Source organism: Neophocaena asiaeorientalis, unplaced genomic scaffold, assembly GCF_003031525.2.
Source record: "Neophocaena asiaeorientalis asiaeorientalis breed wild unplaced genomic scaffold, Neophocaena_asiaeorientalis_V1.1 scaffold100, whole genome shotgun sequence".
In the NCBI taxonomy this organism is placed as follows: domain Eukaryota; kingdom Metazoa; phylum Chordata; class Mammalia; order Artiodactyla; family Phocoenidae; genus Neophocaena; species Neophocaena asiaeorientalis.
Window position 1 is genome coordinate 4,092,540 of NW_020173955.1, and position 14,519 is coordinate 4,107,058.

The following is a 14,519-nucleotide window of genomic DNA, read 5'->3' on the forward strand; positions in this document are numbered from 1 at the left end:
GGCATCAGCCTGGGTTAGGTCACTGATTGTACAGAGTTTAGGGGTTTGGACTCATGGTTTCAAGTCCCTACATGCTGACTGGGTGGGCAGAACTCGCCTCGTTTTGCTGGGGGTGCCTGGGGCCCTTACTTGGCTGTGGGAACAGAGCCACCCTTGGAGGGAAGGGGTAGGAAGGGAGTGAGTTCTCTCTCTTCCTCTGGATCCTCCTGAGGGCAGGGAGTTTGATCTAGGGGGTGGGAAACCAGTAGCCTGATAAGGAGCCCCTGTCTTCTCCCTGCTTCCGGCAATGGGAGGGAGCCTAGTTTGCTGGTGCCCATGCCGGCAGGACCAGTTTAGGAGTGACCAGAACAAGGTATGTGGAAATGGGTTGTAGGGATCCAGAAAGTTCTGAAGCAAAACTGACCCGCACCCCACTCAGCTGCCTTAACCAGTGCCCTTGGCTTTCAGAGCACTTAGCACTGACCTTGTAGCCTCCCTGCTGGGTGGACCATGGGCAAGGGCCTTAAAAATCACCCCCTCTTGCTTTCTTCTAACCAGGGCCTCCCCTTGGCCTGGGAAAGCCCGGATTCTGGATTCCAGTCTTTCCTCCAGAAGCCCTTGTGGGTGTGTAACGTGTGGTTAGTCATCATTCGTGGTAACTAATCAAGCCTGGTAATAATGAAAACTCACATTCATGTTGGACCTGATAGATTACAGAGAGCTTTTATATATGTTTGTCATTTGAGCCTCACAATTCTTTAAGGTACTGTTTTTCACGCTCATTTTCCACATAGGAAACCTAAGACTCGGAGAAATTAAATGACTGTCCCAGAGCTACCAGCTAGTAAATAGTAGAGCCAGGGGTCCCTCATAAGACATCACTCTTCTAAATCATGACTCTTGAGCCTTGGTGACAAACTAGGAATGGGGTTATTCCTTTCCATACAATAAAATGAAATAAAGTAAAAGCTGTAGGTGAGCTAATAGCTGATTTTAACCGTTTTGATGCCTCAAGTTCCCATGCTCGGGGCCAGGTCTCCGTTTATTGCTCTAAATCAAAACAATCCCAGTGAATGCCCAATGAGGCTCTCAAGTTGAGAAGTTGATTTCCATCAGAGTAAATGAAGAATATTATTATATTTTACACGTCAATAAATCAATGTAGCCCTAATTTTGCCACACAGGAAATCAATTCTGGTCTTTCTAAACCATCAAAGATGTTATGAACAAAGTAATTTCACAAATTACGGCAAGTAACACATTTATTGATGACCGCAGTTTCGGAATTTAGAATCCGTGAGCCCTGTGATATAATATGGTACACGGGCATGAGCTGAGTGAAATACAGATTATATGGTGAAACTGTAATGCATCATTTGCTATTAGTGGACTGGTAATAATTACCAGTTTCAAAGCAGCTCTTTCCATGTAATCTTTAGTCTCAATCGTAACAGCCCTTCTCATTGACATTATGATTACACTAGCTGCCCTCATGATCTAGAATATCTAGTTGATGGGAATACTAAAATGCGGTAGTGAAAACTGTATGTTGTATGCTCATTATAAGATAAAATGCCATTTTCTCTAACCTGATGTGTGAGAGAGAGGGGAGGGTAACAGCACAGTGTTAACATATTGTAGCATGATCACATAGCTTTGAAAACAAAATTTTAGGAAGCTCAGTGCAGCAAAATAAAATGGACTTTTCTCATTTAAGCCTTTTTAAAAGGATCCAGATGAGACCCTTGATGTAGTGCTATACAGATTTCGGCATTTACCAATGACTGCATTCATGGTGCATGCAAAACCAGCATCGCTAATTATGGGTCCAGTCCTGGGTTTCAATAGAATATTATAAGGTAAAATATGATTTAAAGGCATTTGTAGTGATGAAAGTGTTAACGACTTGCTTCAGCTGACAAATCTCCTTTTTACTTACCCAATTCAGATTGTCAGGCTAAATGTATGATAATAACACAGAGTCCTAGAGAGGCAAAGGAGAAAGCCACAGAGGGTCACGGTAGTTGGAACTAGATAGTTTTTTTCCTGCCTATTTAGGACCCAAGTCATTGTTCAACAACAACAAAAAATTTATGAAAATACGCTCAATGATGCTTTTTATTTCCCTTTGAAGAGAGAAGGCAAACAAAAATAGGCAGATAATGTGATACTAATGTCAGCGGTTTTCTTTCAAAATCTTTCTGCCTTTTTTTTTCCCCCTCCACATTAGCAAATGTTTGAAACCTAATTTTGGTATCTTATCATCTAATCTTGTTAAAGAGATTTACCCAGGAGTGGGATATATTGAGTGAGATTATAAATGCATTGTAAAGTAAATTACAAGGTCAGGGCAGGGAGTCCATTATTCAGACAAGTGCTTGAGTGAGGCTGGCTTGTTTTGGAATATGAGTGTTTGGGGCTCCTGAGAAGATGCTGCCAGCTTTTCTGACTTGCTAAATGGAAGAATCATAATTGATTAATTCCTCAGTCCCACTCTTTAACTCCATGGTGAATTTTTTCCTTTTTCAAGAGTTACTGACTAATACTATCTGTGGCCTTAAGGAACGCCTCTTAAAAAGGGGAACTAAAGTGTATTTCTCATTTGTGCTTTATACAGTGTCTTTTTTGGAATTCCTGGGAAGTTACTGATTTTTCTCATCCTAGTCCTTTGGCCACCAGCATCTGAGCCCTTTTTAATGCTGAGTTGACTGGTAAACTGTTAGTTACTCCCTTGTTATATGTGTTTTTTAGTTTAGCTATCACCGAAAAGGAATGATTGGGAAGTCAAGCTGGCCCCTCTTTGCCACAGCGGCATTTCCCACTCTCGGGTTCTTTTCAGCGAGAGAGAATAATGTGACTTAAGCAGGGCCCCTCTCCAGACGGCTTGGCTACTGGCCAAAGAGTTGACTAGCTGAACTGTATCTTTCTGTTTCTTTCTCAACTGGAGCTGAGGCTCAGCTGAGGGCGCAGGATGTTGTATAATTTGGTTCACGTTGTTAGCCTCTCAAAATAATGAGGAGGAGGCTAGTGTAGCATTTCTCAGCCTGCTGCCCTTCATGGTGCTGGCTGCTTTAACTGTTCTTAAGCTAGGATGCTGTGTCTGCTTAAGTTGGCACTAGACACTCCACCTAACTTCTCTAGACTCCCATTTGTTTGACTGGGGTGGACAACTCCTAAAGATTTGATATGGCCTGTTGGTTAAATCTGAATTAAATTTCTCTATTGAGATTTTTTGTAACAGCCGTTGAGATAAAAATGGGAATCCCCGTGGGGTGTTGTGGAACCAGAACTGGGACTAACTGACCCTCACACAGGCTGGGGTTGTGAGGATGTCGCTAGTCTCTCTTCCACGTAATTATTTCATGAGTACCTTCTCATTTTTAACAATATCAACAATTAGTGTGTTTCAGGCTAAGATTAAACGCATCTCTAGGGCCATAGAGAATTGTAATGAGTTGACCTTCTCTTTTTTCATATCTCCATGAAATGATTGCCTGTTTAGAAAGTTCACCTGCCACCCAGGGGGATTTAGGAAAGCAGGAAAGTTTCCCTTAGGCCAGCCTGTCCAAATCCCTCACTTAACGGACAAGGAAAACAGAGGTACAGAGATGAAATGGCTTGCCCCAAAACACAGCTGGTGAAAGACTGGAAAGTTCAGAAGATGTTTGCTGAATTTCTCTAGAATGTAGGGATCCTCATCCTCAAGCTTGAATCGATCTAGATCTTTCTACTTTGAAGACTGGATTTAAAATTCTTAGAACTGAGTCAAATGGCAGGAAGACTGATTTGACAAATTTTTATTGGGCACCAACCTCCAGATGTGCCAGCACCATCTAGGCACAGGGGATAAGGTCAGTGAGGGCTTAGGCCGTGGGGTTGAGGGCTGGGGGCAGGGAAGGCTGGAGGTGGAACATAAATAAGCAATTGCTGATGCCCTCCTTGGTGATTAAACATTGATGTTGGTGTTGTATTATTTTGCAGGTAAAGATGAGCCCAGCAGCTACACATGTACAACTTGCAAACAGCCATTCACCAGTGCATGGTTTCTCTTGCAACACGCACAGAACACTCATGGATTAAGAATCTACTTAGAAAGCGAACACGGAAGTCCCCTGACCCCGCGGGTTGGTATCCCTTCAGGACTAGGTGCAGAATGTCCTTCCCAGCCACCTCTCCATGGGATTCATATTGCAGACAATAACCCCTTTAACCTGCTAAGAATACCAGGATCAGTATCCAGAGAGGCTTCCGGCCTGGCAGAAGGGCGCTTTCCACCCACTCCCCCCCTGTTTAGTCCACCACCAAGACATCACTTGGACCCCCACCGCATAGAGCGCCTGGGGGCGGAAGAGATGGCCCTGGCCACCCATCACCCGAGTGCCTTTGACAGGGTGCTGCGGTTGAATCCAATGGCTATGGAGCCTCCCGCCATGGATTTCTCTAGGAGACTTAGAGAGCTGGCAGGGAACACGTCTAGCCCACCGCTGTCCCCAGGCCGGCCCAGCCCTATGCAAAGGTTACTGCAACCATTCCAGCCAGGTAGCAAGCCGCCCTTCCTGGCGACGCCCCCACTCCCTCCTCTGCAATCCGCCCCTCCTCCCTCCCAGCCCCCGGTCAAGTCCAAGTCATGCGAGTTCTGCGGCAAGACGTTCAAATTTCAGAGCAACCTGGTGGTGCATCGGCGCAGCCACACGGGCGAGAAGCCCTACAAGTGCAACCTGTGCGACCACGCGTGCACACAGGCCAGCAAGCTGAAGCGCCACATGAAGACGCACATGCACAAGTCGTCCCCCATGACGGTCAAGTCCGACGACGGCCTCTCCACCGCCAGCTCCCCGGAACCCGGCACCAGCGACCTGGTGGGCAGCGCCAGCAGCGCGCTCAAGTCCGTGGTGGCCAAGTTCAAGAGCGAGAACGACCCCAACTTGATCCCGGAGAATGGGGACGAGGAGGAAGAGGAGGACGACGAGGAAGAGGAAGAAGAGGAGGAAGAGGAGGAGGAGGAGCTGACGGAGAGCGAGAGGGTGGACTACGGCTTCGGGCTGAGCCTGGAGGCGGCGCGCCACCACGAGAACAGCTCGCGGGGCGCGGTGGTGGGCGTGGGCGACGAGGGCCGTGCCCTGCCCGACGTCATGCAGGGCATGGTGCTCAGCTCCATGCAGCACTTCAGCGAGGCCTTCCACCAGGTCCTGGGCGAGAAGCATAAGCGCGGCCACCTGGCCGAGGCCGAGGGCCACAGGGACACATGCGACGAAGACTCGGTGGCCGGCGAGTCGGACCGCATAGACGATGGCACTGTTAACGGCCGCGGCTGCTCCCCGGGCGAGTCGGCCTCGGGGGGCCTGTCCAAAAAGCTGCTGCTGGGCAGCCCCAGCTCGCTGAGCCCCTTCTCCAAGCGCATCAAGCTCGAGAAGGAGTTCGACCTGCCCCCGGCCGCGATGCCCAACACGGAGAATGTGTACTCGCAGTGGCTCGCCGGCTACGCGGCCTCCAGGCAGCTCAAAGATCCCTTCCTTAGCTTCGGAGACTCCAGACAATCGCCTTTCGCCTCCTCGTCGGAGCACTCCTCGGAGAACGGAAGCTTGCGCTTCTCCACGCCGCCCGGGGAGCTGGACGGAGGGATCTCGGGGCGCAGCGGCACGGGAAGTGGAGGGAGCACGCCCCATATTAGTGGTCCGGGCCCGGGCAGGCCCAGCTCAAAAGAGGGCAGACGCAGCGACACTTGTGAGTACTGTGGGAAAGTCTTCAAGAACTGTAGCAATCTCACTGTCCACAGGAGAAGCCACACGGGCGAAAGGCCTTATAAATGCGAGCTGTGCAACTATGCCTGTGCCCAGAGTAGCAAGCTCACCAGGCACATGAAAACGCATGGCCAGGTGGGGAAGGACGTTTACAAATGTGAAATTTGTAAGATGCCTTTTAGCGTGTACAGTACCCTGGAGAAACACATGAAAAAATGGCACAGTGATCGAGTGTTGAATAATGATATAAAAACTGAATAGAGGTATATTAATACCCCTCCCTCACTCCCACCTGCCACCTCCTTTTTTCATCACCCTCCCCTTTCCCCATCGCCCTCCAGCCCCACACCCTGTAGGATTTTTTTCTAGTCCCATGTGATTTAAACATACAAACAAACAAACAGAAGTAACGGAAGCTAAGAATATGAGAGTGCTTGTCACCAGCACACCTGTTTTGTTTTGTTTTTTTTTTCTTTTTCTTTTTCTTTTTTTCCTTTATGTTCTCACCGTTTGAATGCATGATCTGTATGGGGCAATACTATTGCATTTTACGCAAACTTTGAGCCTTTCTCTTGTGCAATAATTTACATGTTGTGTATGTTTTTTTTTTTTTTTTTAAACTTAGACAGCATGTATGGTATGTTATGGCTATTTTAAATTGTCCCCGATTCGTTGCTGAGAAAACATGTTGCTGTTTCCAGTTCCGTTCTGAGAGAAAAAGAGAGAGAGAGAGAAAAAGACCATGCTGCATACATTCTGTAATACATATCATGTACAGTTTTCTTTTATAACATGAGGAGGGAAAACAGTCTTTGGATTAACCCTCTATAGACAGAATAGATGGCACTGAAAGCAAATCTCTACAAGCTAAATGTCTGTCTCTAAAGGGTTAAATATATCAATTGGAGATGAAGGAAAGGCCTTGAATTGACAAATTAACAGAAAAATAAAACAAGTTTATTCTGTCATTTGGTTTTAAAATATGAGTGCCTTGGATCTATTAAAACCACATTGATGGTTCTTTCTACTTGTTATAAACTTGTAGCTTAATTCAGCATTGGGTGAGGTAATAAACCTTAGGACCTAGAGTATAATGCTATATTGTATTTCTCACAACAATGGCTACCTAAAAATATGACCCATTATGTCCTAGTTAATCATCATTTTTCCCTTTCGTTTAATCTTGTAAGCAAAACTGATTATACCAGTATAAAAGCTATTTTGCTCCTGATGAGAGCTTAAAAGAAAGGGGCTCTTTTGCCCAAAGTTTTATTTTTTTTAAATGATGATTAAATTGAATGTGCAACGTGCAAAAGCTCTGGAACACGATTAAATACATTAGTAAGGGATTCATTTTATGAAGATAACTTGTTTTAAATAATGTCTTTTGAAAAAAAATTCTGGCACCAGAAGAAATAGATCCAGATCTACTTGGTTGTCAAATGGACAATCAAACGATAAACTTTAAGACCTCGAATAGCATGTTAAAAAGAAGAGACTGACAATAAGGTTTGACAGAGGGTAACAGAGGAAAAAAATATGTGATTTATTAGCACAATGTGGTACTATTTGCCATTTTAAACTAGAACAGGTGTATAAGCTAATATTGATACAATGATGATTAACTATGAATTCTTAAGACTTGCGTTTAAATGTGACATTCTTAAAAAAGAAGAGAAAGAATTTTAAGAGTAGCAGTATATATGTCTGTGCTCCCTAAAATTTGTACTTCATTTCTTTTCCATACACTGTGTGCTATTTGTGTTAACATGAAAGAGGATTCATTGTTTTTATTTTATTTTTTTAATTTTTTCTTTTTTATTAAGCTAGCATCTGCCCCAGTTGGTGTTCAAATAGCACTTGACTCTGCCTGTAATATCTGTATCTTTTCTCTAATCAGAGATACAGAGGTTGAGTATAAAATAAACCTGCTCAGATAGGACAATTAAGTGCACTGTACAATTTTCCCAGTTTACAGGTCTATACTTAAGGGAAAAGTTGCAAGAATGCTGAAAAAAATAATTTGAACACAATCTCATTGATGAGCATTTAAAAAAAAAAAAAACTAAAAAAAAAACTTTGCCCGCCATTTACTTGACTAATGAGCTTACTTACTCGGACTCAACATTGCAAGCGCTGTGAATGGAAAACAGAATACACTTAACATAGAAATGAATGATTGCTTTCGCTTCTACAGTGCAAGGATTTTTTTGTACAAAACTTTTTTAAATATAAATGTTAAGAAAAAAAGAATTTTTTAAAAAAACACTTCATTATGTTTAGGGGGGAACTGCATTTTAGGGTTCCATTGTCTTGGTGGTGTTACAAGACTTGTTATCCATTTAAAAATGGTAGTGGAAATTCTATGCCTTGGATACACACCGCTCTTCAGGTTGTAAAAAAAAAAAACATACATTGGGGAAAGGTTTAAGATTATATAGTACTTAAATATAGGAAAATGCACACTCATGTTGATTCCTATGCTAAAACACATTTATGGTCTTTTTTCTGTATTTCTAGAATGGTATTTGAATTAAATGTTCATCTAGTGTTAGGCACTATAGTATTTATATTGAAGCTTGTATTTTTAACTGTTGCTTGTTCTCTTAAAAGGTATCAATGTACCTTTTTTGGTAGTGGAAAAAAAAAAAGACAGGCTGCCACAGTATATTTTTTTAATTTGGCAGGATAATATAGTGCAAATTATTTGTATGCTTCAAAAAAAAAAAAAAGAGAAAAAAGTGTGACATTGTACAGATGAGAAGCCATATAATGGCGGTTTGGGGGAGCCTGCTAGAATGTCACACGGATGGCTGTCATAGGGGTTGTACATATCCTTTTTTGTTCCTTTTTCCTGCTGCCATGCTGTATGCAGTACTGCAAGCTAATAACGTTGGTTTGTTATGTAGTGTGCTTTTTGTCCCTTTCCTTCTATCACCCTACATTCCAGCATCTTACCTTCATATGCAGTAAAAGAAAGAAAGAAAAAAAAAAAGAAAAAAAAAAAAAAACCAATGTTTTGCAGTTTTTTTCATTGCCAAAAACTAAATGGTGCTTTATATTTAGATTGGAAAGAATTTCATATGCAAAGCATATTAAAGAGAAAGCCCGCTTTAGTCAATACTTTTTTGTAAATGGCAATGCAGAATATTTTGTTATTGGCCTTTTCTATTCCTGTAATGAAAGCTGTTTGTCGTAACTTGAAATTTTATCTTTTACTATGGGAGTCACTATTTATTATTGCTTATGTGCCCTGTTCAAAACAGAGGCACTTAATTTGATCTTTTATTTTTCTTTGTTTTTATTTTTTTTTTTATTTGGATGACCAAAGGTCATTACAACCTGGCTTTTTATTGTATTTGTTTCTGGTCTTTGTTAAGTTCTATTGGAAAAACCACTGTCTGTGTTTTTTTGGCAGTTGTCTGCATTAACCTGTTCATACACCCATTTTGTCCCTTTATTGAAAAAAATAAAAAAATTAAAGTACACAATGTAAGCTTCTTGTGTCCTCATTTGACACACTCTGTAAATTACTTTCAAGAAAATAACAGGTTTTAAGAGAAGGCCAGTCAGTCTTTTTCAAGATTATTTCTATGGGCATTTTGATGCGTGTATTATACCCTAAAGGAACATAAAATACTTACTATATTAAAATAGACATATCTCAAGCCATGGAAATAGTTTAGACTTTATAATTCTAGAATAATTTTCGAGAAATGGAAAGTGTTTTCAGTATGATGTTAAAAACTTCCCCTCCATCTCTTAGCAGTAATCCATTCAGATATAAATGAAAAACTTCCTGATAATAGCTTCTTAAACCTTTATTCCCTTTGGATTTTTTTGTGTTCTTGTTGTCTAAAAGTTCTTTTCTATTCTCCCATCATGCCCTATCTTAGAACATAATGTAAAAAAGTTGTTTTTTTTTTTTAATCAGCTCTTTTGTTTCCACATAAGAGTCTTTCCTCATACCAAAAATAACCCCACCCCTCAAATCTAAAAATCCAGAAACAAAAGCATCAGGTAAAAGAGAGAGGGGGGAAAAAAAAGAAAGCAAGTAAGCAAGCAAGCAGTAACTAGGAGTTTAGCCAGCTTTGGCCAAACCTGTGGAATCAGCCACTAATTTCCTGAGATATATGGTTGCTTTGTGATTCTGAGATCCTAGGGACCCTAGTTGGGACAGATGTTGTAGCTGTTTTTATAGGGTCTTCCTGGTTGATAGCAAATGAGGGTGGGAATACCCTTCAATTATCTTTTGGCCAACCAACAGATTTATAAAATGAAGCAACGTCTTTGAAAAGCAAGTTAGGTCTGTTTTAAAAACCCCTACTTAGAAATCTGTGTTGTCAGTTTTACAAATACTGCATGTTGCAGCATCTATTTGCTTTATTAAACACATACCTCTGTGACACTGTCTCCCTGTTCCCAGTGTAGATGAATGGATACGACATTGTTCTTCTTTTTGTAAAAAACAAAACAAAAACCGTTCTGTTGTCTTGTGGTAGCATTTCTGTTGCTCAGTTCTTATGCCCTGGTGCCTTGTGAGGTGGCCTTTTCACAGAATGCCTTTTATCTGAGGCAAGAATTGTTTTATCTTTCTAAATTATAGAGAAAGTAAGTGTATTTTTTAAAAGTCTGTTTGGGTGGGAAGCAGAGAGTGGAGGCAGGGAGGAATCTGGTAAGAGATGATTTGGGAGAGCATAAATGGTACAGGAGCTGGGATGGAATGAGGGGGTACTTGCAGAACTTGATAATTGGCAGTGAAGTGAGGGGTGATATATGTGTTTTAGATGAGTTTAACTTCACAAGTGAATCCAGAATGCTGTTCAAGACAGATAGAAATATTCTTCAAGTGCCATGCCAATTTCAGACATGGTGACTTTGCTCCACCATATTAAATGTCCATAAAACCGCTGTGTATTCCTATTACTCTTTTATTAGGGGCTCTGAGTACAGCTGTGCAGGTTTTATATACAGTATTCATTTAAATTTCTCAGTATATGATGCTCTTAGTGTAATTAGGTTTTGCATCCTGACAGACAGAATTAATGGTGGATACTGTATGCTTGTATGCTCAAATTTCTTAAATGGGGAATGGGGAGGGTGCAAACATCTGGTGATAAATCACAGATTATGTTTGATTTACATGGTCCCAAAGTTAAATAAATTTATTGGGAGACAGGTTCTTCAGGGTTCTCAGTCTCCTGACTTATTGAAGCCCTCTTATAAAATATTATTTCTGAAGCTGCGTGAACAATAGAAGCCTGAAAACCTAGGCAACAAGAATATAACTTATCAATGACATCTTGTATCTGGAACCCTAAAATTAAAAATCTTAATATAAAATAACAAAAAACATTTCCAACAGTAGGATGAATTCATGATAAAGCTTTAAAACGAGGAACTGCTAAGGACATGAACACATTTCAAAATTCTCGACTTAAGTTTATGTGACACCCCTGATGTGTTGAATGCAATGTTCTCTACATACTTGAACTCCTAAAGCTTAACATGTTCCTTTTTATCTTCATTTTGAGAACAATTTAATAAACAGGAATACAGTAAATACTATTTCTCACAGATTTTAACCCAGACACTCTCCAGCACATGTACTACCTTCATCCTGAAACCAGTAACTCTCCTCTCTCTGCTTAGGACCTACAAAAAGAGTGAGACGAACATATTTTAAAGGTTGCTAAGAAGTGAGGTGAACGCTTGGGTCTTCGTTTGTACCAGCAATGGCAGGAAGTGTGAAGTAGCTGAGCTTTTCCCAGGGCATTCTGTGATAGAACTGTTTATTTAAATACCATTTTTGTATATGCAATAAGTTCATACTGTATATATTCACAATGCTTGAAGTGAGGACTTGAAAGGAAGTGGCGGCGGGGGCTAGATATCATTTCATTTGGAGAAATAAGGAAATGAGCTGGTTTATTCACAGACACTAAAAGTTTGTTAAAAGGTACTGGGATGTTTCAGGCCTTCCTGGAAAGGAGTTGAGAAGCCTCAGGCCCCATTCTGTCCTGCTTCAAACACTTTACTCTCAGAGAGTGAGGGAGGAAATAACAGTGTTTTCGTTTTTTAAACCCCTCCCCGGCTCCATACACACAAACATGATTTCTTATGACTGTGTTGTAGTCGTGTGTTCTTCATTATGATTCTGTTACTCCATTGTCCCTGGGCCTGGTGTGTTCAAGAATGTACACATCCTATGCTCTTTTTTTCAGACTACTTCCCATTTAAAAAACCAAAAAATTGTGGGACTTTTGCTGGTATGAGGATGGGATTAGCAGTGTTCTTTAAACCTGCTTGGAAAAGTGTTTTATAAAAGACTGTTAACTTTTAAAAGGCATTAGCCACTTAGCAAATTTTCCTAAGTGTCTCCTAAGGCCCTGCAGCTTTCCCAATTAACAATAAATGAACCCATTTTTAGAGACATGGACATCAGAACACATAGATGGAGCTGGGATTATGTACATTTATTCCAGGGTTGCTTTAGCTACAAATTGTAGACATGGGTTTGTGGGTCTGTTCTTTTGCTTGCTGTCATCTTGTTATCCCATTAGCCCGCTGTTTCATTTAGTAAAACACATGGCCAGTGAATCAGCCTTTAAGGGGATGGGCCTATTTCTCTCTCTCTCTCTATTTCCCAGTGTCATTCATGATCATGGGATGCGATCAATTCCTCCCTTTCACATGGGAAAGGAGACCAATACAGTTCACGTGGGTCCATTGTACTCAAGAACCTAAACTTGGCTGAAGGCAACTCAATGGTTGATCCAAATACTGTTTTCCCTTTCTGTAAAGTGATAAAGGGAGCATTTATCAGGTCTTTATGAGATGGCAGAAAAGGCAAATTAAGCCATTTCCCCAAAGTCTATCCTTTAAAGCAGGACCCCCAAACCCATAGGGGGGCTGTGCTTTTAAATAACAATGGATGTGGTACATGCCCATGCTAGCTATACTTTGTCTGTTAGGATTTTAAATATTGGTAGCAGGTCTGACAAAGGGGTTTGATGGCGGGGGTGTGTGGGGGGGTATCAGCGAAAGGGGCCTCAACGACAGTGACTTAGGGCTGGGCTGGGAATGGAATTCCCAAGAGCCCACCTGGACACAGCAGGCCCCTCAGCCCAGGTCTCCACTGCTCAGGGTGGGGGGATGCGAGAAAGCAGCTGAGCTCCAGACCCTGGGCCTCCTGCGGCGCCAAGTCAGGGGAGAGGAGGCCCCAGGCCCCTGCTTCGGGTCGCCATGGCAACGAGGCCTGGAATGCCACAGTCGTAGCCCTCTTCCTCGGCACATCCGGACTCCCAGTTCTGCTGCTTCGAGTCAATGTACAAAGCAAGGGAGGAACCCTGGAGGAAAATAACCACTCCCTTCTTCCCTTCACCACTGCCTTGTCCCCTTACAAAAAAGAAAAAAAAGAAAAGAAAACTGCATGTTTGAAAGAAACTACAGGCAGTTTTTGGTGCCATTTGGGAGCAACTATTTTGAGTTCTGGTTTCCTCTTCAGAGATTTGTTCGCCTCTTGTAAATCGTTGGCTGCTTTGACGTTGAACTTGATGACATTTCATGTTTTCGTTGTGCTGCTTTTACATCAATTTTGAGTTTTTTGTTTCTTTATAATTTTATTATTATTTTAAGGAAATGTCCCCCTCCCTCCTCCTTCCCCTGTTCTCCTCAACCAAAGGACTGTTTCCTACTCAGTTTTCTCAGTCATAAGGGAAAGTGTTTCCTTCCAGGTGTGTCCCCAGCTTATTAGGACTGTCCTATGATCGGGGAGGGTGTCCGGGTCCTTCGGGGGAAGGCGGGGAGGGAGGCATGGGGAAGGCACTCAGAGGTCAGAGATTTGGGGGAGGTGGGGGAGATTGAGTTTGAAATCATGTTTAAGATGCCGGTGGCTCAACCTGTGCTTGATTTAAGTTATAATTTTAAAAAGCTAGTTAGAGAACAGAAAATGACTGGGCCAAGTCACACCTGTACTTTTTTTTTCCCCCTCCTCTGTCTCCAACCTCTTTCTAGGTTCTTCACACACCCCCGTTCGGCGTAGTACCCAGAGAGCTCAAGATGTGTGGCAGTTTTCGGATGGAAGCTCGAGAGCCCTTAAGTTCTGAGAAAATTTGAACCCCCAGGGGCGGGGTGGACGCGTGCCGCCCAGCCGACATCTGCGTGGTCTGTCATCCTGCTAGTTTGTGATGTTTTCTGACAGTAGCCTCCAAGAAGCCGTTGTGCGAAGACAGAGTCCTGCAGTGTCCTTCCTGCCCGGGCCTGCAGTGCCATTTTATTTATATTTTTTAATAAAAAGTAAAAACAAAAAAACAGACCCACATTGGAACAGTGAATCAGTCCCATATTGAGGGCCCATGGACCATCGCTGTCCTGAGTGCCGTCCTGGCCCTTCTGAGACCAGCCAACCTAATTCCCCGTATTGTGGAAATGAGCATGAGTCCCCCAGACCCCTTGTTTCTATACATTCTATGTTGTCTTTTAAAAAGTGTGCTTAACATTGACACAATAAATGTTGGAGCTTTAGGTGGTGTTTGCTTGTTCTTTAATTATTAATGCTTATAAGACAATGCAGCCGCTTCAGACTGTATTTCTGTACCCGTTTTTGCAGACACCCATCGGGTGGGAAGGAGGAACAGATTTGAGGAACGGGTAGGAGGTGTAGGAGGGGAAATAGGTTACTGCTTATCAGATGGCATAAATTTTCAAGGAGAATCAAAATGCAAAACTTGGGAATAAATCATAGCAATATAATGTAGTAGTAGTGTTGCTGTTTATTAACGCTAAAGTGTGGTTTTC

The 14,519-nt window shown here is 42.3% G+C and overlaps 1 protein-coding gene across 7 annotated transcripts in view; it reads left to right on the plus strand.

Annotated features, from left to right (window-relative positions):
- The window catches only part of BCL11A (BCL11 transcription factor A), a 97,099-nt gene extending 82,853 nt beyond the window's left edge, over nt 1-14,246 (plus strand). For 3 of the 7 annotated variants that reach the window (XM_024753030.1, XM_024753033.1, XM_024753028.1), the window contains one exon: nt 3,961-6,378. In XM_024753030.1, the coding sequence (XP_024608798.1) occupies nt 3,961-5,981 (2,021 nt within the window). In that variant the 3' untranslated portion in view covers nt 5,982-6,378. Of the gene's footprint in view, nt 1-3,960; nt 6,379-13,736 lie in introns of those variants that run through there. The other 4 variants (XM_024753031.1, XM_024753034.1, XM_024753035.1 and 1 more) reach the window with 3 other exon arrangements.
- The last annotated feature ends 273 nt before the right edge of the window (nt 14,247-14,519 follow it).